This window comes from Sylvia atricapilla, chromosome 9, assembly GCF_009819655.1.
Source record: "Sylvia atricapilla isolate bSylAtr1 chromosome 9, bSylAtr1.pri, whole genome shotgun sequence".
Taxonomy (NCBI): Eukaryota; Metazoa; Chordata; class Aves; order Passeriformes; family Sylviidae; genus Sylvia; species Sylvia atricapilla.
Window position 1 is genome coordinate 29,953,674 of NC_089148.1, and position 23,082 is coordinate 29,976,755.

General features: G+C 40.3%; 1 protein-coding gene across 5 annotated transcripts in view; it reads right to left on the reverse strand.

The window, feature by feature from the left end:
* Positions 1-397: 397 nt before the first annotated feature.
* Positions 398-23,082, reverse strand: part of OSBPL9 (oxysterol binding protein like 9) — a 58,904-nt gene continuing 36,219 nt past the window's right edge. The window contains exons 6-24 of one of the 5 annotated variants that reach the window (XR_010744280.1): positions 22,489-22,536; positions 17,742-17,771; positions 17,001-17,051; positions 12,858-12,896; positions 9,814-9,907; positions 8,771-8,872; positions 8,165-8,324; positions 7,404-7,516; positions 7,025-7,143; positions 5,633-5,718; positions 5,225-5,393; positions 4,108-4,192; positions 3,714-3,824; positions 3,274-3,337; positions 3,019-3,159; positions 2,068-2,146; positions 1,677-1,727; positions 1,120-1,255; positions 398-1,020 (exon numbers count right to left, since the gene is read on the reverse strand). Coding sequence is in view for 3 of the 5 variants with exons in the window: in XM_066325503.1 (XP_066181600.1) it covers positions 946-1,020; positions 1,120-1,255; positions 1,636-1,727; positions 2,068-2,146; positions 3,019-3,159; positions 3,274-3,337; positions 3,714-3,824; positions 4,108-4,192; positions 5,225-5,393; positions 5,633-5,718; positions 7,025-7,143; positions 7,404-7,516; positions 8,165-8,324; positions 8,771-8,872; positions 9,814-9,907; positions 12,858-12,896; positions 17,001-17,051; positions 17,742-17,771; positions 22,489-22,536 (1,794 nt within the window). In the remaining 2 variants the exon portion in view is untranslated. Of the gene's footprint in view, positions 1,021-1,119; positions 1,256-1,635; positions 1,728-2,067; positions 2,147-3,018; positions 3,160-3,273; positions 3,338-3,713; positions 3,825-4,107; positions 4,193-5,224; positions 5,394-5,632; positions 5,719-7,024; positions 7,144-7,403; positions 7,517-8,164; positions 8,325-8,770; positions 8,873-9,813; positions 9,908-12,857; positions 12,897-17,000; positions 17,052-17,741; positions 17,772-22,488; positions 22,537-23,082 lie in introns of those variants that run through there. The other 4 variants (XM_066325503.1, XM_066325504.1, XR_010744281.1 and 1 more) reach the window with 4 other exon arrangements.

Sequence of the window (23,082 nt, forward strand, 5' to 3'; positions counted from 1 at the left end):
CTCACACTGCTTTTTTAGTTTTTTCTGTATGTGCAACATAGACAAAATTAAGATGAAATCAAATAAAAGCTAGACTTAACTGTGGAGAGAAAAGGAGTTTGATTGCTACATCTAGCTACTAACTCTATCATTAACTGTAGCAACAGCACACAATTCAGAGGTTCCTGCAGTGCTGGCAAGGCTGGATGTAGAGTCCAGAAAACTTCTCCTGTGGATGCTGCAAATGCTCATTTTGCTAGTTCATTAACTACTTTAAGAAGCAGGTGTAACTGCAAGGATTATTCCAGTGAAAAAACAAATACCACTGATACATTTCACATAATCAATTTATCACGACTCAACTGAAAGCAGTCTTCCTGCAAAGGTTTATTATGAAATAAATAAAAAGTCCATAAGAGAAGTTTGAAAAATCTATTTTATGAAGCTTTAAGATGCATTGGGTAGAATTATCTATGGTTACATTTCAATCTCAAAATAACAAAGTTATTTTGGGCAAGACACTGAAATGCCAAAAGATTTGATTATCATACAGGTGGAAGATAACATTTACGTAGCATTTTCTAACAAACCGTCCCATCGGAGGAATCCTCGTATTTACACGTCGCAAACATCAGCGAGATTTAAATGACATCTTGCATTTTGTTTCTTGCTTTTTAAATATGTAGGACCCAGGAGTATTTATGCAACTGCTCCCACCGCCATGGCCTTCACAGTGGTTATAGAGTGTCTGTGGCCCGGGGCCTGAGCCTGGGCACCGCCACCAGAGCCAGTCCCTGCGCGGAGCCGCTCGTGAATTGCTTTGTCTGTCTCAGTAAGTCCAGTATCCCTGAGATAGGAACCACTGCTGCAGGGGTGGGGCTGTGCCCCGGCCGTACATGATCTCTGGGAGTGTGTGTGCCCGGCTGCCAGCTCTGCTCAGCCCAGGCTCCCTGGCCTCAGCACCCCTCAGTGTTTGCCGGCAGCCAGGCGCTTCAGCAGCGGCTCGTCGTACACCCAGCACTCCCCATCCTCGTGGAATAACTGCAAAGGAACAGCCACGCGTAAGCTTCTCACGGCTCAGCCAGAAAGGAGCAAAGGCTGCAGGCTGGCCTTGACACCCTGCTGGAAAATAAAGCTCACCCTTGTTTCCCACGAGGTCTCGTTCTCCTTCCTGGCCCTGGCCTCGGCTCTCTGCCGCTCCTCAAGCGCTTGCTTGGCAGCCGTGGCTGCGTCGATGTCTCTGATCTTCAGGTTGTAGGTCACGTCCTTCCACAAGCTTGGGAGAGAAAGGGCAAGGGAGGCTTTTATAGGAGCAGAGGGCTACGAGTTGTAGACAACAGCAGTGAATAAAGGCAGAGCTCAGGTTAGAGAAAGGGCAGAAAAGCCTTCTGGATATTTGATATTTGTGCTGTTATGGCAGGAGGGAGGAGGCTGTGCTGCAGCTCTCCAGACCTCCCTGAACATTTGATCCCAATTAGGATGTGACTGAGAACTCCAGGTCTCCTCTTCCCCGTTAAATCCCCAGCCTGCCTCTGCCTGGGCTCGGGGAGAGCAGAGCATGCAGTGCTTGGATCAGTGCAGCCTTAGTCCCTGGACTGCAAACTGGAGTCTAACTAAAATAAAATCTTAATGGTCCCAGTTAACTGAAGTTCTTACCAGCGAGACTCAAAGTCGTCTTGGTCCTCCAATTTCCTTACCTTCTTCTTTATTGTAGGCATTTTCTTGGTATCTATAAAGACAGCATTCTCCTGGAGTGGAAGATGAAAAAGAAATAAACCTATTCAGTTCTTTAGCTAGACTTAAAATTTACACAGCCTCCCACTCCAGTACACTGGGTTAGCAGGAAATACATGAAGCATGGTAATTCTTCAGATTTTCTCCTTGTACAGAAGTCAAGCTTCCTTAAGAATAAATGAACAAGTTTTATCCCCAGTTCAACATTCTTTTGGGCAGCCTCATAGGAGGTTCCAACTATTAATGGATGTTTAAAATAAAATACCAAACCTACAAAACCACCCCAAACCCCCTTTCTAAGTACAATCTTGTATTTCTGATGAAAAGAGAAAAAAAGAAAGCAAGCTGTGTTACCCCTGTGGAGTACTTTGCATACATGACCCCATTCCATTCTCCTTCAATGGAACAGAAGGGTTTCTTGTCATTTGGAGAACTAAAGAGAAACAAACAGTCATGTCTCAGCTGAAAAATCCTAAAGGATCAAAACTTGTTCCTATTTTCCGTAAAGCCTGGTTTCTATCAGCCAGAGTGTCTGTGCCCAGCACAGAAGAGAGGAGGGCTCTGTTTACAGGGGCAGTTTGGCATGAATGAGTTACATAAACCCTAACAGGAAGCAATCAGGGTAGAACAGGCCTTGCCCCAGGGCTGGAGCTGAATTTAGAGTTTGGGAAAGCAACTACAGGCCTGCCACACAGATTCAGGGTGGTGAGTTTTAGCTTAAAAAGGTTTCCCAATCCGCTTCTTCCCCAGACTTTTGTTTTGGGACACAAAAGACATCAGTTTTTAAATGGCATCTATGATTCAATGATTTAAAACCAAGTTCAACCTCATTTTGTCAGCATCCACTTGCTGACATCACAGCACATCTCCAAATACCATGGAATCTCCACTGAATTCTCTGTGCTGGGCTTGTGCACTGGGTTTACCCAAAATCCACCAAACCAGAGGTAAAAATACGTGAAATTTGCAGCAGAGCTGTAACTGACACACCATGAACAGCATCCCAAGGCTTGCTGCAGGATTTTTATATGTAGGAAAGGTAATGATGGAGACATTTGATAACTCAGGAGAGCAAAGTTCTTTTGGGAATCAGCTGAGGATGTTTTCAAGCAGGATGAAGTAGGGCACAGGCCTGTGCAGCTTCCTCTCACAAATTTGTGCTCTAAAGTGGCCAATTCCATGACAGGTAATCATGAGCTAAATTTCTTTTGTGTGTTGCTGCTTCAGCATTTTACACCCTTGACTGTCTTGTTAAAACTGCTGGCATTTCAGGAAGGAAAAAGTGAGATGAAGAAAGCTGCTTACAAAATTTCAGCTGTAATTCTGTGCTTCTTTCCCCCATAAAATGGTTTTGTGTGGAAGACGATGGAAGTGTTGTAACCTGTCTTTGAGCAACTGATGCTGCACTCCCCACCAAGCTCTATCCATGGCACAGTGAGAATAGACCTGCAATTAGAAACGTATAAATGCACATAATTATAAGCTCTCGGCCAATAAATACTAAAAATTAAATATTACAAGGCATTAAAAATGAAAATACCAATTAGAGCATCTACTTGCCTTGCATAGCCATTAGGAAAAGTCAAAATATAGTGTTCATCATGATCTAGGCATGTAACACACCCTGTTAAAGAAAAATAAAAACAGATTTTAAAAACGTGAAGCAAAGCCTGGACAGAATTTTTCATGATGCCATTAAAAACAGGTGCCATGAAAAGAAAAGGTGAGGTGCTTCATTTTTACTGGATGCTGAGAATGCCCAGCTTCTGGGGGAGGCAGGGAGGGCTGGATTTCTGGGAAAACCTGGGCCCTAGGTGTTTTCAGCACAGAGTGTGTGGAAGGAATCTCTGATGCCCAGATACATAAGCTCCAGTTACATAAGTTCAACCATTGCTTACCTTTAGTACGATGACTTTAAATAATTTATGTAAATTATTCTAAGAAAGATGCTGGCTGCAGAATTTAATTTCTCCTCTGCTGTTCAATTTACACACACGTACCTTGCCCTATGTTATGGACCCCAATAGACATTCCTAGGAATTTGGACTTGGTCCATATGTGAGCATTGAACTGTATCCTCTTGCTAAAACACTCTGCGTAAAATGCTGAAACTGAAGAAAGAGGCAGGTATTAAAAACAGCAGCACAAGACATTGATTCCTTTGTTTCCAAATCCATTCATTGGGAAATATCCCCAGGTGCCTCCCACTTATGTGGCAACAGAGTTTGCAGTTAGTTTCTCACAAAAGCAGTTTAAAATTTTTCAGCCTTTATAAATTTTCAGCTCTTAAATCCGGAGAGAAAGTGCAAACCCAAGATTTAAGTCAAGAGCTGATTTTACTGTCACCCCTCTCCAGCTGCCACCTCTCCTGGCAAAGGGACTGTCACAACTTACTTGGAGGATGGTGAGAGACCTGCTCTGCCACAAAGGTGACGTTGCTTTTACTGACCCAGGGGACTGGTCCTTCTGAGACTGGCTCCTGTGGGAGAGGGGAGAGGATTCCATCACTCACAGTGCCTGCAAACACTGGGAGCTTCCCAGAGAAGCTGCCTCCACCTTTCAAGGCTTCTAAAAATGTACTTCAGGACTCCTTAGTCCTGTCTATGATCCTTTCTAAAGGATAGAGTTTTGAGTATCTTATTTTAAGTATAAATGTCTTTGATTGTCCCCCAAAAAAAAAACAAACCAGTTAAAGGAGTCATGTATAAATCCAATTACAAAACAGTCATGTTTAAATCCAATGACCAAATAATATTTAGAGTGGCAGAAATAGTTTTTTGTTTTGCTTCTGAAAAAGTCTGATCTGCATATTAATAATGATCAGATTTCATGTACCACAAAACCATAAAGTAATATTCATTTCCTGTGGCAAAGAATGTGAAATGTAATTAATCCATGGTTAGAAGCAATGGAAGCTAAGCACAACACTGCCTTTATGCCAGCAAATTGGAGTGCAAATATTCACCTCAGAAACAAGATCTGAACAAGCAAACCAGTGGGAAGCAAAGAAAAAGGGAAAAATACACGGTTTATACCCAAATAATCACATTGACATTGATGTATTACACTGAGGCTACACGAAGCACCTCCCAACACCTCCCACACCATCACTGGCAACTTCATAAGGCAAGGAGCCTAAAAGAGGTGCCAAAAGAGAAAAACAACAACAAAAAAACCCCACCCCCACTGGGGTGCATTGGTTTAAAAAATAAAAACAAAAAATCACAACTTTGGGAATAAACCAATTTATAATCACTGCTGTGAAACAGTTCAGAGTAAAAGGATATTTTCAACACATCAAGTAGTTCTTTAAAAAAACAATGAATTTTGTTATGCAAGATAGTTCATTCTCAAAGAAAACATGGAAGGAAGGAAGGGGGAGAATTGGATAAGAAATTGCTACAGTTTACTGATTTGCTAAGCACAGCATAATCCATTTCAGTCAGCTTAACAAAGCTTTGGGCTGCATCTCTGCCTTCTGGGCTCCTGAGAAACAGCAGGAGAAACTCACCACGTCATCTTCAGTGCCAGGCAACACCCAGTGGCACCGGAAGATCTCCCCCAGAATGGGATTGTAAGGCTTTTTAGCAACTGAGCCTTTCCTTCCTGCATGGAAAGCTGAGAGGTACCATTTAACCACCTGAACCATCCTCTCCTTGGGATCCTTCTGGTCACTTATGCTGCAGAGAGAGGGGAAACAAAAGGACAGGCAAAGTGAAAAATAAGCAGGGAGCTTGGATATAGGAAAGTTTTAGGGGTGTTTGGTTGTTCTACAACTAGAAATTCGGTTGATTTGACTGTTTTTGAAGTTTAAACCAAAATCCAAGCAATACTCTTCAAAACGACCAACTTCTGGCAGCCCACAAGGGGCATAACCAGCATGAGACTCAGTGAATGCTCCTGTTCCAAAGTCAAATACCTGACAAACAAGTCGGGATGTGCAAAGAAGTCAGCATACATTTCCAACAGCGACCTTCTTTCCAGGATAAACGTTGGAAGAACAACCTGAGTGAGGAAAAACAACTCATCTAGCTGAAGGTATTGGAATATCCTGCACAAAAGCCAAATGTAGATAGCCAGCAGAGCCACATCTCAGCCACAGCATCGTGTGCTCTGAGATGACTGAGAGCTCGAGCTCACCAATGAGTTCTGACATATGCAGGTCAGTTGGCATCTTCTACAAACCCTAGGGCTCAACAGGAACAGTCTCATCCTACATGGACTCCAGCCCCACTCAGAGCACATCAGAAGCTGTTCTGAATTACAGTGTCACTGCTGATTTAATTTCATCTCTGTGAACACTGTCAATTTTCAGTTACAGGCACACTCAGTCCCATCCTGCTACATGTCTATCAAGATGAAGGTCAAGATCTTTTCTACTACCTCCCAAAGGTCCATTCTTGTGGATCTGCTCAGTGTGATCCACTGTCAATTACTGTTGCTGACATGGTACATGCTCATAAAGATTTCTGTCAGTCTAATCTGAGATCAGTAATTTTCAGTTATCCCAGGAATTCCCAGAACAGATACAGTTTGGATCAATTCCTATTCAGAACTGCCAGAAACCTTGAGCAGTTTGCTTGTGAGCTGCTGGCTGTTTCCCCAGAAAAGTGTTATCTTTTTATTATCTACTGCTCATTCCAGGCTGGACAGTTCAATTCATCCACTTAAGGATAAGGATTGATCTCTCCTGCCCTTTCTCACTCTGGAATTACTTGTTTAAATCTCTCCAAGCTGCCTGGGAAGACCAACACTTTCAGAATGCTGTTCATTCTGCCTTCAGACAGACACCAGCATGAATCTCATTCATGAAGAGCCCAACCCATTCCTTGCCAGACATAAGTGTAGCATTTCAAAATACACAGGCAACTTATTTACTCATTAAGATCCCAACTGAGCAAAGCTTTTCACTATATGGTTACTTCTGCCTTTTGCTTTATGTTTTATTGAATGTCACTATACCTCAGGATCTTGTCTCTTTGCTCTAGGAAGCTAAAGACAGAAGTAACATTTCAGCATTCCCCTTATGCCAGCTTCAAAAGCACTCCAAGAATTAGGTTCAAAGAGAACAAACAGCTACTTTCCACATCAAACCGTTTTCCCAAACAGATTTTGGCATCTGGATATACTCATTCTGCAGCTACTTTTCCCCTTCCAGCGAGAACTCCAATTCAAAAGTACCATGCTAAAGAGACTACAGCTTAACTAGCTCTTAGAACAAATATGTAGTTAAATTTTTCTGTGTAACCTTTTTTTACACAGAACTCAGGTTTACTGCCCCTCCCATGCCCATGAACACCAGCAAGTTTACCTTGGTTAGGTCCATGCCTAATCTCACTTGTGACAAGAGATGCATGATAACACTTTTGTGCTCCTCCACAGATTCTCCTTCCCCATCATCCTCTCTATCATCAGGAGGATCAAAGAGATCTGCAAGACCAAATGGCTTTTGTTTTCCTCTACACCTTCAAAACCAGACTCTATTTAATTAGCACATATGTAACTATAAAAAAATACAGGTTTTAAACCCTACAATTCAGCAGTCTTCCATTAGTAAAGAAACAGTAGCTAAACCACTTCCCATAAGTACCTTGCCATATATATATATATGATCCTGCATTTATTTACCCAGTTTGCACATAGATTAGCAAACAATAACTCCTTAGTGAAAGTTCCCACAGGCCACTCACCAGCATCATTTGTGCCATTAGACATGGAGGAGTTGAGGGACTCTGTGGTATCTGGACGTTTCAGGCTGCTCCCTGTGCTGCTCCGAGTCAGGACTGCAGCAGACCCTGAAGAACTAAAGAAGAGGAATAAACCCGCACAGTTCAAATTAATTCAGACCAAATTCTTGTCATTTGATATTCACAGGCAAGGAATTTAGTGATAGACATCAATGCATGTGCAGTGGCAGACATTAATATACATGGTGCATGCTAATTCACAGAAAGCTCAGAATGGATTGCAGCTGAAGGAATGGGACAGCCTGCAGCCTCAGATAACACATGAAGGCAGGAAACAGCTGACTAATCCCTCTTTGGAATGTGTAGCATCTCTTGAAATTAATTTTCCAATTAACAAAGAATGAAGAGCAAATAGAGATTTTGGAGAAAGGGTGCCACCTTCAAAGAATGTCTTTTAGTAAATGTGTGAGGGAATTGGACATTTAGCCAAAGGCTGCAGCATGTAAAATGCACCACGTCTCAGATTACAGCTCTGAGCTGGGGGCTTCCAAAGTCTGGCCTGTTAGAGTTTGTCAATATGTGTCTGAAGGAATGGGAAGGAGCAGATGAAGAAACCGCCTCCCTCACTGGTAATCTCACTCCGTTACACAAAGTGACTTTTGTACTTCCCCTACCTTTTTTAACCAATTCCTGCAAGCAGACAAGCCATGCCCTTGTAGATACCAACTGCATTCAGCCCACACTGCACACTGTCAGCTACTTACTCCATACATCTCTTTGGGGAAGAACTGCTCTGGTAGAATTCATCAGCATCGTAGAACTCATCCTCACTGCTAGAGTAAGAAAAATCTGGGACTGTGTTTGGAGACAGGTTGACATGGCTTGGAGAGGTGAGACTGCTGCTAGGTGCTGACTGCCCACTTCCTGTGGAGTAGTAAAAATTACAGACTCAATAAAAACAAATTCTTTCAAAATCTACTTAAACAAGAATTGTTCAAATCGATAAAGACCGATGTGAACTCAGAAGAGGAACGTACAAAATTAAAAGCAATAATTAGGCAGGCTCATACTGAGTTTAACAGATGACAAAAGCAAAGTCACAAGGAAAATGAAGAGCAGAGAACACCAGTAAAGTTTAAGGGACATGTTTTCTCCAATTACTGCAAGATTGCAATGCTGGGAGACAAAGAGAAGCTGGTAAAACTTGTGCATCTTGTGTATACATGGTGGAGAGAAAGAGCAGCATTACTGGTTTTAACAAAATATTGAAATTGGTGTTGATTAAAAACAAGATTAGGTCAATATATTATTGTCTTAATGACTAATTACAGGGTTTCTTGTATGTCAACAAAAGTTACCCAGCACTGTACCTGTACTATTTGGTGTTGGAGTCTGATTTCCCAGCGATGCTACTACAGGTCCCACTGGCAAAGAGGAGGGTCGCTGCTCTGACTTGCACAACTGAGCAGGTTCTAAGGGGATATTTTGATATGTTAACTCCAAAATTCAGAAGCAGATTCCACATTATTTCACCTGACCTCCAGAAATTAAATCATTTTCTATAAAAGCCATTCAGACAGAAAAACATGCAGCCATCACTTTTACCTAGGTCCTTTTTTATTAAGCAAAGATGGCATTTAAAAAAATGCAGCTGTTTAGCTAGAAAGCGTTTGCTGAAAACGATAGTTTCATTATTAAAAAGGGTGTTAAAAATGCAAGCCAGTAACTGAGAGCAAGCAGAACACACCAGCTTCTCCTCAGAAGCAGGGGCAGGTCGGTGAGAACGCTCCTCCAGCCCCTGCCCTTGCTCAGCCCCTCTGAGCTGAGTGTGCAGCACGGAGCGCAGGGTGCCCTGTCCCGTGTGACACAGAGCTGTCCCCTCCTGTCCTGGGTTGTAGTTTAGGATGTATTCTATCACCATCTTCAGTTAATGGCCCATCAATGCCTTCTGCATGACTCAGAGATAACTCCCAGAGGGAGTTATCTCTCTCTTTAATGGGCCATCAAGGCTCTCTTCCATGACTCATCATCCCATTGTGAGATGCCCCGCCCATGGGGAAGAGCCAAGCATTCTCACCTGGATATAAGCTGGGATTTGGGACAGTAGAAGCAGCCCTCTCCCACTGGATTCCCAGAGGACTGGAGCTACCAGACCTTCCTACAAGATTTCTGTTTCAGGAAGACCACCTCGTCTGGACTGTTTCCATCACCCTGATCAGGTTGTATTCTGACTCTGTCACTGGTTTTTCTTTTTTGTATTTATTTCATTTTTTTTTTATTCTATTTTATTTTCCTTTTCTTCTCATTAAATTCTATTTCTGACTTAGAGCCTCTTACTTGGTTTGTTTTTAAACCACAACACCTCCCCACTGCAGTGCAGCCACTGCCCTGCTGCTGGCAGCTCCCAGCCCACCTGGAAGTGTGACAGCTTGGGAAGGCATGGCGCTGATCCCCGCCGGCTCCAAGGGGCTGGGCTGATACACGGCGTCCACGGGGTTGATGGTGCTCTAGGCAAGAGAAGGAAAAACACCTTTTTTTTTTTTTCCCCCCTCCCTCGATTAAAACAAAACGAAGCGTAGATAGCGAGAACATTGTGAGCATGAGAAATGCCCAAATGCAAGAGAGCGAATCCCTGAGAGAGGAGGTAAAACACAAATTGACAGCTGAGGACATGAGAAATACTTTCAAAGCGGTAATATTTTGATTCTTTACACAGATTGCACGCTAAATTCAATTTGATGCAGATTTGAAGCATCCTATAAAGAATTCTTATTTCAGGTTCTTGCTTCTGGTATGCTACCCAATGTCCATTAATTAATAATGCATGCAAAGAGTGGAAAGTTAGATGCAAATTATCTGGGCAAAATTAGGATAGGTCATCTGTATTTTCAAATTTTTTTTTTTCCCTAAAAATTCATTTGTCCAGACCACAGCAGATCAACCCATTAATCAAAATAAGAATCATCAGCATGCTTAGAGCCGTGAAGCAGCTTTGTTGCCAAAATTCTTCCCAAAGCAAGCTGACAGTGTTCAGTGCAGCTCAGTAGAGGACATCTCAACCTACATCTGAATGTGGGCACTTGGAAAAGGAAGCACCAGGTCAATTCAGTGCTCCTAAAAGTCACTGACTTCTGTCAATGTCTTTGGGTTTTATGCATCAAGACCCTTGGAAATCTAAACTGCCAGGTCTTTTAATCCAAAATATCATCTAAGCACTGTTTGGTATTTATGTTTACACACAACCACCAGAACTTCTGGGCTGTTAGTTGAGTAAAAGGCACATAAAACCATCTTCCTAACACCTTGCAATTTAAATGCCTGATCTATCAGAACGATGAAAATTTTTGCTCAGAAATTCAGTCAGTATGTTCATCCCTATCTGATTTTTTACACTAGTATTTAAAAGTAGTGTCTACATCTGTTCTCCTCTCCCTCTAGTCCATTAATTTCTGTTTGCATTCAGACTGAGGGAAACAGGCTAATTTTAACCTTCCTCCCATTTTCCTACTAAAGGCAAATTTCTTTCTTGCCTTCTTTCCTGGTTCCCTGAAATTCTGAACTTTGTTCTACATGTGGATGTTTGGACAACGCTCTCAGACACATGGGATTTTTGGGGCTGTCCTGTGAAGAGCCAGGAGCTGGAACACTATGATCCCTGTGGATCCCTTTCAACTCAGGGCACTGTATGACTGTAAAAAATCAGTGAAAAATTCTATTTTTTTTTTTTTTATAGCACAGGATTTTCAAAACTGAAAACAGAACTATTATTCTCTGTTTATCACTAAAAAAAAATAAATCTCCATTAAAACCAGCCTTAAAAGTAGCTTTCTACATTTTCACTGGTGTTACTAACCAATATACAAATAACCCGGTAGAGGTAATATTAGTCCACTGTATTCCAGCATAAAGGCAATGTCCCTTACCCAGTACTTCACCTCCTTGTGGAATTATGCATTCAGCAAAGGAAGATCCCTGTCCTGCAGAATTCACAGTTTGAAATTATTACCCCATCTTAAGAGTTAAGATTTAAACCCCAAGATAGTTCTGTGATACACAGGATGCTACTGCTATCTATGTCTCCTTCATGTTTTGGGAAACTAATAATCCACATGATACAGAACACAGGTATGATAAAGAAAGAACAAAGCCACTCTGACATTGTATTCAGGATTGTAACCTCATCCTTAAACAGTTCTCCAAACTGCAACATGAACTGGAGTTTCTTGTTGGGTATTTTGAGGGATGCCTTCATGGGCTAGAAACAGATGAAGGCAGACCTGAAAGTTTCCTACTCAGAGTTTAATAGCAACTGAATCACAACTACACAGAAACAAGACTCATCCCACCATGGCAGCAAACAGTGATTGTATTTCTGCCTAAGTTTAAAGTGAAATCCTGACCTTTAGCCCAACGTGATGCTGACCTTCACAGCATCACAATTTCAGACTACACAATCACTGACCCATAGTTAATCTATACTTACAGAAATATTTTTCCTCCCCAGTGTAAACCAGCCCACAGATAATGAGATCAGTGGCTAATCAAATTCAGACTACATCAAGCTGCAATTTCTCTATGAAAGTTGAGTTGCAGACTAGATGTGCAGGTCACCTGTGAACGTGGAGGTGTCCACCTGCACAGCTTCTCTTTTCCAGGGGACATCACAGAACCTGTTCCCTCATACTAAGACCTGAATTATGGTACATCTGCAGGGCCCATAATAATGCAACTTATTTATGATAAGCACAAAACTGAAATATGCATGTGCATCTTCAGTCCAAGGTTCACACCAGAAAATCCTACTGCTAAAAGCTGTTTGTAGGGGAAAAACAACTCAGGCCTGGGAATTACTGTCAGCACAAATGAAAACACATTAGGATTTTTAGAGTTTTTACTGAAACCAATCTCCTATTAAAAGTATCTGAAATGTACTCAAGTGACAAAAAACGAACAAAGAAAGAGAAATCACATGTGACCAAAACCAAAAACGACAGAAGTTACATTAAAAATGCATAAGTTCTATTAAAGAAGAAACATTGCTTAGACAGACATTACACAACTCTGCATCAAAGGAGCAGCACTGTAGAAAAGACAAACTACTTGAAGCACACGGACAGCAGATCTATTTCCTACACAAAGACACTTCAGATGGAACACAGAACTATTTCTATCCCAGTAATTTTCCCTTTCATCTGTCCACATGGAGGATTTTGATCTAAGTGTTCAGTCACAACACTGCTGCTCAAGACACTCCATACAAAACTGACCACTCTGTTTTCTAAAGACAAGGGTGTTAGCCAACCTCAGGAGCTAAGGACTCAACAGGAATTTTAACAAGACACTGGAAGCGGTAAATTAGAGAAAGGAAGAAGCATGTTGCAAAGTGAGTGGAAATTCAGGTCTCTGATCACATGTTCTGCAGAATTAAAAGGAGATAAAGATTAGATTTAAACTTACTATAAGTCCATCTGCGTGCTTCTCCTCATTATTTTGGTCCTTAAGGAAAAAATGTTAAAAATATCAACATAACAATCTTGCATGACTTATCAGTTCTGTGCTAAGCGAGAACAGCCAGTTTCCCTCAGGAACGTTCACATTTTCAGCCATAAATTGTTTCTCATCATGTGATACGGTAACTAAACTTGGAAGAAACAATTCCAAACACAGCCACTGCACCTCTGAAGATCAGCATTTTCCGTGGGCCTGTCCACGTGAGTGCAAACAATTTTAAAAATATCCTTTCTGCACTGCAGAGTACAATTCTGCTTTATGACATAGGTGATTCCCAAATACCTAAGAGCTCCCTAAATTATGCTCTGCAGCTCCTATAAATCCCTAAAGATTAAGTTCTCAGTTTCTGTGATTAACACACAAGAAAGGCAGAACTTAATTTTAGTTGAAAGGTTGTAAATTTTGCTCTTTGTCATCCACTAGATTTTAAAATGCTTTTAGGTTATTTACTATCTCAGATTTTGCCTAGAAGCAGATGTGAAAGAGCAGGCAATGTATGGAAAACATCTGTCCTCAGGGGAAATGACATGAGCAGAGACCAGTTAATGCCAATCACAGTTTTAACACTTCACCAGCAACACTATAAATTTTACTGAGCACTAAGCCAAATCCCTTCCCTTCTGCTGCAAAGTTCATATTAGTCAGTACATCAATCAATAGCTTTGCCCAGTGTGAACCTCAAGACTTGTCTGCAGAGTATTCCCCTGGATTTCCAGTTACAGTTTAAAGGAATAAGAAAAAAAAACGAGCTGCAAGTAGTATTAAGAAAACTGGCACATATTTATGTTTTGATATTTAATATATCCCTCCTTAGCTTATACAGTTGGCAATAGGCTGTCCAAATTTCATGTCTGGTAGTGGACATTTTTGAAGCCTGACTTTCCAGGATAAAAAGAACACCAAGTTCCACTAGGTGGCAAATTTACAAAATGCATCTTTTCTTTCCCCAACACATAAAGCCCCCACGTTGTGTTCATCATCTCTAAGACCTAAGAAATAAACCACAAAGATGCTGCAGGGTACTGATGCTTGCTATCCCACCTCAGTAATGCACCTGCAGCAGCATCAATAAGGTTAGGAAGGCAGAAATTCCACAAAACTGGGCAGGCAAGGCTGCCAGAAATGGAGTGAAAAAGGGAAGGATGCAAAACTAAATACCTACATTATAAAAGGTACTTCATAACACACGTAATACTTCTAAGACTGAGGTTTACCACATCACTGGCAGAACATTTAACGCATTTTACATCACACACATCAGCAAAGCTGGACATCTTCAACTGCCACACACACAAAGGGGACAACACAGGCCAAAAGCTCCACCTGCCCATCCCACTTGGTTTATTTTGACTGCTTTTTGATAAGCAGTGAATGTATTATGACATATTTCTCTTGAGCTGGTGTTTACTTCATTATTTTGAAAACATCATGGGTCACCTCAGTACGAGTGGCATAATTACACACTCAATTTACCAGCAAGTTTAATGAAAATTTAACTGTCCAAATACTAAGGTAAAAATCCATGAAACAGCAACTGAACACACAATTAAAAAAGGAAACAAAACAAAACTCCAACAATCAAAAATCCAGGTTTGCTTCAATGTTCCAAAATAATCTACATCATAAATGTCTGTGCTAGAAACAGAGAGTTCTAAGTCTGCGTAGCAGTGGTAACACAATCAAGGTACAGACTGGCAAATTGGTCTCCTAATGAGAAAGGCACTGCAGAAGTAAAAATGGGGTGCAGGGCGGTGTTAAGATGATTTATTTTCAGCAGTGTCAGTCAGCAGCCAAACTTGCCCTACAGATTTGGGAGAAAAACCTGCAGAATCTTAAAAGGTCTCTAATGGAGAACACAAAGCTACAGTCAGGCACTAAACATTTTTACAGAGATTGCATCATACACAAGCAACTCACAGAACTGTGGGGAAAAACCCCAAAGCCCTCTGTATTACAAATTTCCTACAGCAGTAGGAAATCAGGATATTAACACAGCTAATGGAAAAGGTGGGGGAAAGGAAGACAGAATTCCCTCGCAGTCAACAAGTACAGCTGCATGAGAGAGAAAATAGGTGAAGAGATGAAGAAGAAAAAAAGTTATTAAAAGTACTGGGAATTTTTTTTGTCACTATATGTGGGTCAACATCTTGCAGCTGGCTCTGCATAAGGCAGCCCTTTAACCCACCTTGTCTTCAACAGCTCCAGAAGAGCTTTAGATATGGTTTAGCAAAAGCCCAAACAAACCCCCCACTCCTTAGTGGATAAGCTCACCTATTTACACTGGTTAATATTTAGTGGTACTGAAAGGAGGACGTCAAGGTCTGATTTAGTGCAACAAAAAGCAAGTGTTAGCACCTTTGGGAGACTCAAATCCCACCTGCCTTTACACTCACATGGTAGCTGGAGCAGTAAAGTACTGAACCTGAGCTAAATGACTGCACCTGCCACTACCAGTTTTGTCCATCATCAGCAAACCACCTAAAGAATTTCAAAATCTGCTCAGCATCAGCATAAGTGGTCACGTTTGCCTAACTCCCAATAAACTCACACCAAGGAGAAACAGGATTTGATATTCAACAGAAACAAGAAAGATAACTCAGCCACCTATTACCAGCTCTGATCAACAGCCTGAAAAGCAAATTCTAACTCTGCAATTTCACATTTGCTAATTGCTAATAGCGGAGTTTTTTAAAAAGAGTAAAATTTCACAGGAATCAAATCCCTGTGAAAATAAGAACTATTAAACGCAACTATACAGCAATTAAGAAAAAATGGGCTAGTAATTCCTTGCAGTTTCTCCAACTGCTTCCTCAATACAGCAAATCACAGATAAGAAAACCAGCCTTTTACCATCTAGCCTACCTACAACTGACTCCATAAAATCCCTAAAAAAATGACATACAGTCTACTGACTTCACTGCACTGAAACACCTCAAAATATACCCAGGACTAAATAACAGCACATTAAATACTGCAAGGCTTTTCTTGCTGGCACTACGGTGAAGGAGTGAAGTAGCATCACTGCATGTTAAATAAAGACTCTACCAGCTCCAAATTCATGTGGCACAAAACTATTTCAATGTTTCAACCCTAGTGCTTGTAAAAAAGTTTTGGTTTTGTACAAACCTGTTAATTAGCAAACATTTCAAAATTTCTTGATTAATAGATATGAAAATTAAATTTCACAAAACATGCACCGATCCGTTCAGTGAATGATTTTTGATCCTGTAAGATTATAAATACTTCAATTTTCACTGCACTCAAAATTTTGTACAACATATCTGGCATCTAAAATGAAGACAAGCAGCAGTTTTGTATTCCAAAGCCACAAAAAATAGTTGATATAGATTGCAGAAAAAAAATAATTGAGGAGCCCACACCTATTTCTGGATAAATCAGAATGTGTTCTGAGTAAATCAGCCTGAAATTCTGAAAATACATTAATTTCTTTGCAAAATATCACCTCCCTCCACTTTGGTCACAAGATATAAATCTGCAGTTCATAATTAACATATCCTAAATATATTATGTTAAACTTGTAAGGGCAGAATTTGCCAAAAAGTAAATCCAAAATTCCCCAAATTTTAAAATCTAATGAAACATGTAGGTGAAAAGCATAAGGGCATTACCCACACCACGGTCTCAAATAATATAATTCTAACTTCAAGAAGTTCCAACATTATCATGAACTTCAGACCTGTGACAGACCTTGCCAAACCAGTTTCATTATTTACATCATCTTTCTCCCCTTTTTACTTATTAGCCACACTCTTAAATGAAGCAGAAAGAAGAGTTTTGTTAAGTTCCTGCTCTGTCAACCTGAGATTTGTCTAAATTCTTTTTTAGTCTAATAGCAAACTCTGCAAAAGAAAGTTTATCTGAAAGAAAACTTGAGCCAATGTGACTGTTACCATGAGCATTAACAAAACTGTCTGCTATGGAATTCAGTATTTCAGAAACTTCATTAAAATAGAAGCATAAATCAACATAATTGTTTTCTTGTTCCAGGATCACATAAAAGGCACTTTTATGTTTCAATTAGATTAATGCTTTATCACTAAAATTAAGAATAGTTTACAGTGTACTTACTTTAGCAATCTGTAGCAACACAATGCAGTGTTTTATTGATTCTACCATGCTCTAGGAAAAGAAAAATATCAGAAAAAAAAAAAGTGTTAATATTTTTTACATATTAGTTATATAGAATACTGGGTGTGAACTAGAAGGACACTCACTTCTGTAGAATCCCTACTTTCCCTTCCCCCTTTTTTGTTCCATTGTCATGGGAAGAGAGGCTCAGGGCTTGTTTAATCTGGGGAGGAAAAGGCTCAGAAAGACCTTATCAAGGGGGATCAATATCTCACTGGGAAGGCAGAGGAAGACTCTTCTCAGTGGTGCCCAGCACAAGCAATGGCCACAAACAGAAATACAGGAAAATCATTTTCAACAGAAGAAAACACCTTTTATTCTTTTATGAATGATAGAACACTGGAATAGATTGTCCAGAGAAGGTCTAAAGCCTCCAGCCTTGGAGTTACTCAAAACTCAAACTAGATTTGGTCCTGAGCAACCTGTTCCAGCTGATGGAGCTCTGAGCATAGGGCTGGACTACAGATCTTCAGGGGCCCCTTCCAACCTCAACTATTCCATGATTCCAGGTGCTGGACAGAAACCTGAACACAGCACCAGAACCAGGCTGCCTCTGCATCATAACATTGGACCTAACACGGATTCTCATTTTTCTGTAAAAAGGCTTTAAAAATTTCCAAAGAAAATAAGGTGAATTTCAGAAATAATATAATAATAGTTACAAAAATTAAAGAAACTTACACTAGTTGTTTCTTTGAGACCTTCAATTTTCTGTAAAAGAAAAATCAATATAGTGTGATTAAAGACAATTTCCAGCATCTGGTTTGACCTAAATACTGTATAAACAAAGTAAATTAATTTTAAGTTGGGGAAGGGGAAAAAGCCCTTAACCAACATGTTAAAGATACTTTCTTACACCTCTAATATTCTTATATATTCTAATACTTTTATACTTCTAATATTTATATATATAGACACAATTTTCAAGACAAGACTGAAGTCAAACTGATAATTAAAGCTTAAAGATGTCAAGGCTAAGAATTTCTTAACAGTGGCATTATACACATTTACCCATTAAAAAATACTTCATTTTTTTTGCATGACATCAACAAAAATGAAATGCAGCATGAAAATGCTAAGTTCATTTTGTATCCTTATAGAGTGCACTGAATGGTGGCACATTTCAACGCTACAACACGAAGTGACCATCATTCAAGTACAATAAACACCTGCAGTTAAGCACAGCTTGAAACAGATCAGAGAAAATAACAGTGCACACACGTTCTTGCTCTTTCTACGCCTCCAGTAAAAGCGCATCTGGAAATCTGCCTACTTAATTTTATCTAGAAACACTGGTTCATAAAGATTTCCTGTGTGGAACTGCACCCCAGGCATGCAAAAGGCATCTGCATGCCATGTTCCACATCAGCGTGACCTGGCTCAGAGCAGATGCTTCCTGTTGATGTCCTTGGCTCTGTCTGGAGAAAGCAAAATCACTAAACTGGACTCAGCACTGAATCTCTACTAACGCAATTACAGGACCTCTTTTGTTTCGATTAATTGGAGTGTCTCATGTGACTTGAGTCACAATCTTCTTGATTCTTGAATAATCAAAGTGTGTCAAGGATCCTTTCCCTGCAGCAGGCATTGCAAGCAAAAGCCTACAGCATAAGAGAAGAACATGCAGCTATAAATCCACAGATGAACAGTCCCACTTTGTGGATTAAAAAGAAAACAAATGCAGTGACAGTCTCTCAGGCAATTATTCCTGGGGGGGAATTTTCAGCTATGCCCTAGATATTACTCAAAGGATGCTGTACAGTTTCTTCAGGATTAATTGGCAAGAGGTGGCTAAACAGAACCCACACTCAGCCCTTCCTACTGGAAAGCTTGGACCATTTTTATCTAGGATACATCGTATGAGGGATGTTATATCATGAAGTTATGTTATATTTACTCCTGCTACTAGCAGAGAAACATGCCAACAGCTACAAATTCCTTGGCTTTGTTTTTGTTTGTTTTTCACATCTCTACGAGACTTCTAGTCTAAACTCTATCAACACATATAAAAAAGGCATTTTAAATATGACAGCATAGAATTTTTGAGCCTTTTAGCACCAAAATAGAATAGGCAATGCACCCAAACACACAAATCTTGTTGGATGCAAGAGGATGCAGCTGAAGGAGATGCTGCAGTCTCAGGGCTGTGCAGCCAGCTGGAGGCAGCCATCAGCAGCTTTGATCACTCTTTACCCATTTTCTTCCCCAGCTTGTTACAGAGTATTTACACACCAAATAAACAGATCTCAGTCCCTTCAGTGACATCACCTTTGCTGAAAATAATAAAGTGACCTCAGGCCACGTGATGCAATTCAGGGATGTTGGTTTGTCCCCACCCATCTGTAATTTTCCAAACACTTCACTGAGACATTGTTTGTTATTCTTACACACAGGTACAGACCAAAGGGTAATTTTGTCAAAGATCACATGGAAGATTAAGAGGGGATAAAACCTCAGGACAAGCAGATTTCTAAGGCCTTTCAACAAATGACAGAACCATATTTTTTTTCCTTTATGGAAATGAATCCTTTGTAACCTGGCCAAATTAAGCAGTGACAGTTTCAATTGAGCCAGTACTTTTCACATTTGTGCTCTATGACCACCTTGCAAAAACACAGCACATGGAACTTTGATAATATAGACACTACAAAACTGAAATGAAAACCATAAGCAAGTATGTTGAAGATAAAACTCATTACCAATAAAACAAACCAAACTCCCCAAACATTTACTACTAACATTTATCACAGTTTTCTCTTTTCATCATCCCTAGTCTTTGAAAACTGATGAAGATAAAATTTTTGTAAGACAGTTCCCCCTAGGTTTAGGTGAATGAATACACATATTTTCATCTGAAACACTAATTTCCTGCAGATCTACATTTGTAGAATGCAGATTTACAATTGCAGACCTCAATTTGCTATTTTAATCTAATCAAACTGCAGGCTGCTGCTGAACCTACTCCCTCTACTTGCTGCTCATTACATCTCCTTGACATCTGATTTTTTAGGAAATCACTGAGAAAGCTAATTTTATCTCAGCCAACATGATTTTTGCCTCATTCAACAATCATGTGACTACAGAGGGAAGAGTTTATCCAGCAAAGAGAGGCAGCAGAGGCATGTAGAGGGAGCTGACTCATGGTTGAAATCTGCAAGGTGCAACCCAAATCTGTGTGCTCAGCCTTGGATTTGCTTCACAAAATGCACTTGTTTTGAACCAAACAGCTTAAGCAGGCAGCACTTGCCTCCCAAATCCCGTTAAGTAATGTCAGCTTTGCTCCAGCCTGCAAACATGCACCTCTTTGCTGCTCTGATGCCTTTGAGTGCTTCAGTTTCCTTCTCCCTGATGTGTGGTCAAGGTAACTACACAGAACTGAACAGAACAGCTGTCTTGGAGTTCCCCCCAGCAATACTGGTAACACCATAAGAAAGCAAAGGTCCTGTACCCTCAGCTCAGATCACAGCCCCTCCTTCCCTTCCTCTGCAGTCAGATAGAAACACTGAACCCCAGCAGGAGATTCAGCAGAACTGGCAGCACTGCTGGCTGTGCATGACCCCACCACACCTTGCTAGCTGCACTTCTGACAGAACAATGCAGCACAGGGAATTCATCAAAATCCCAGTATTTTCATCAGGCCTACATCTGCACTGTCTTCATCCAAATTCAAGAGATTACCACATGTCAGAAGAAAGATATCCAGGAGATCTTGAGGCACCCCTATAACCTATGGCATCATCTTCAACAGACCAAATACTCTGTAACTAAAAGCCAGCTCATCCAACGCTCTGTGAACTTGCAAAAACAACAGCTCAGGTTTGAAATCCCTGGCCATAAACAGCTGCAGAAGAGCACTCAGCTGGTTGGGAAGCACTTAAATATCCAAAACTTGTTTCCTTGGAGGAAAGAACTACGGGTTTGATGGAACACTCTGCAGGTTACACTCGGGTGTAATCTGATAGCTGAACCATACTTCCACAAACAGACAGGGAAACTGCTAAATACTGTATCCAAACCCCTCTCAGAACAGGAAGAGAGGTGATCAAAAGAGTGCTTTGTCAAGTCTTTTTCATTTTTAATAGAGAATAAATGGAATCTGTAGTAATAGCAATCCTCATCAAGATTTAAAACCAGAGGACGCCAACCTCTTCTAAATGAGCCTCCTCCTTTCCCTGCAAAGTCAATCCATCTGTCCCATAGATACCTTGCAGAGATAAATAAAGAAGTCAGCACAACATGTGGGAAGCCTCTAGGGATTAGGGGCACTGCCACAGGAAAAAAGAAAGTACTGCCTCATCTGCAAAGTAGCATCTGGAGGGAGGTCAAAATTGAAGGACAACTCTTCCCAGTAAGACACTCTGAAGGAGAAATAAAAATCCTTAGACCTTACTCTTGTGGTCAGTTGTCTACTGATTAAACACACTGACAGAGATGTACTTCAAAGTTCTTTTAAAAGCCTCTACATGAGAAAGAGCTCCTCAAGACACCACCTAACACATCAGGCAAGATGAATAACACTTGAAAGGTCACAACCGTTATAAACAAGTAAAACTAATCACAGAAAGCATCAAAGAGTTTTCAAAACAGGAAACAAACACCAAGAAAACACAGCTTGTCTTCCACAAGAGACATTGAGGGAGGGAACAAGGATGAAATACACCACTACTTCTGATATCAAAATTACTGCATTTGCTGAAGAGAAGCAACTCCTCTGTAATAAACCCTTCAGAGGGAATTGTTAAATCCCTCCTCCACAGATTAATACATGAAACCAGCATGACTTAATGCCAAACTCACACCACCAAAGGGTATGTGCCAGCCTTTCCTAAACAGTGCCTGAACTCAGACCTGCAGAGCTGACTTTGGGATGGGACAGGAGGGGATGCAAAGAACACAAACCATTTAATTGAATTATACCCTGGCTTAAAGAGCAGTGCTCCCCACCACATTTCTTCTTTCATACATTGACTTCAGTGAATGAACTGTGCTATTCTCAGACTTCCAATGTGCCACAGACCTACACAGAATACAGACTCATCATATGAAATACATGATTAAGAGTATTTGGTTTTTTTCCTTTGGAATAGCTTTGTAATTCCTACCAAGATTAAACACTCATCCCTTGTTAAAGATTAAAAAATAGCAAATTTCAGTTAAAATGCTTTCAACACTGTTGGAAGCATTTCAATATAATGGATAGCAGAGGAGCAATTATTTCTGACAGACTGAAACCTTTTTTATTGTTATGATGCCCATTATTACTGAATTTTTTTTGGCAACTTAGTCACAACACAACTGCTGTAAGTTATTCAAACTGCTTGAAGTGATTTTGACAACTCAGTTAATGTGTACTTAGCATTTTGTACAGCAAAGTAAATGCACAACACCACCTGATAAAAAAGCAATTTTTAAGACAAAATGTACTTGCTTTTCTCTGTTCATCATCTTTGCAGTTCTGGAGTTTTTCATCGAAGAGCTGAAAGAAAGAGATACTTGTGAAAACACTGAAAGTGTTATTTTTCCACATAAAATCAGATAGAAGCACCAACATTTCAAAACAAAAACCATTTCATAAGTATAAAGTCATACAACCTGGTATTAAGATCCAAAGGAGTTTTGCCTAATATTTCTTTACAGCATTTGTGATATAACGAATTTATAACTAATTTCTTACATCATTCCATTTTGCAAGAGACCAAACCTCTCAGCTAAGCCTCAGAATTCTACCATGATTTGAACAAAAAAGCAAGGTTAAGTAACATAACTGAACTGTCATCAGAACACCTCCAGCTGCCTTTCTTCTATTTCACCAAAAACCTTTGGGGCACGTGAAGCTTTTAACCAAGAGAGCTTTAACTTTCATCAACCCTTCCAGGTGCCTTGGTTCAGGTACATGATCCAAATCAACTAAGATTTGTAAGCTCATTTTTTGGGGAAGATACGACTCCCTACCATTAATTTATTTTCTTAAAAGTGGGATATGAGATGCAACAAAACAAAGAGAAAGAAACCCTCACTGAAA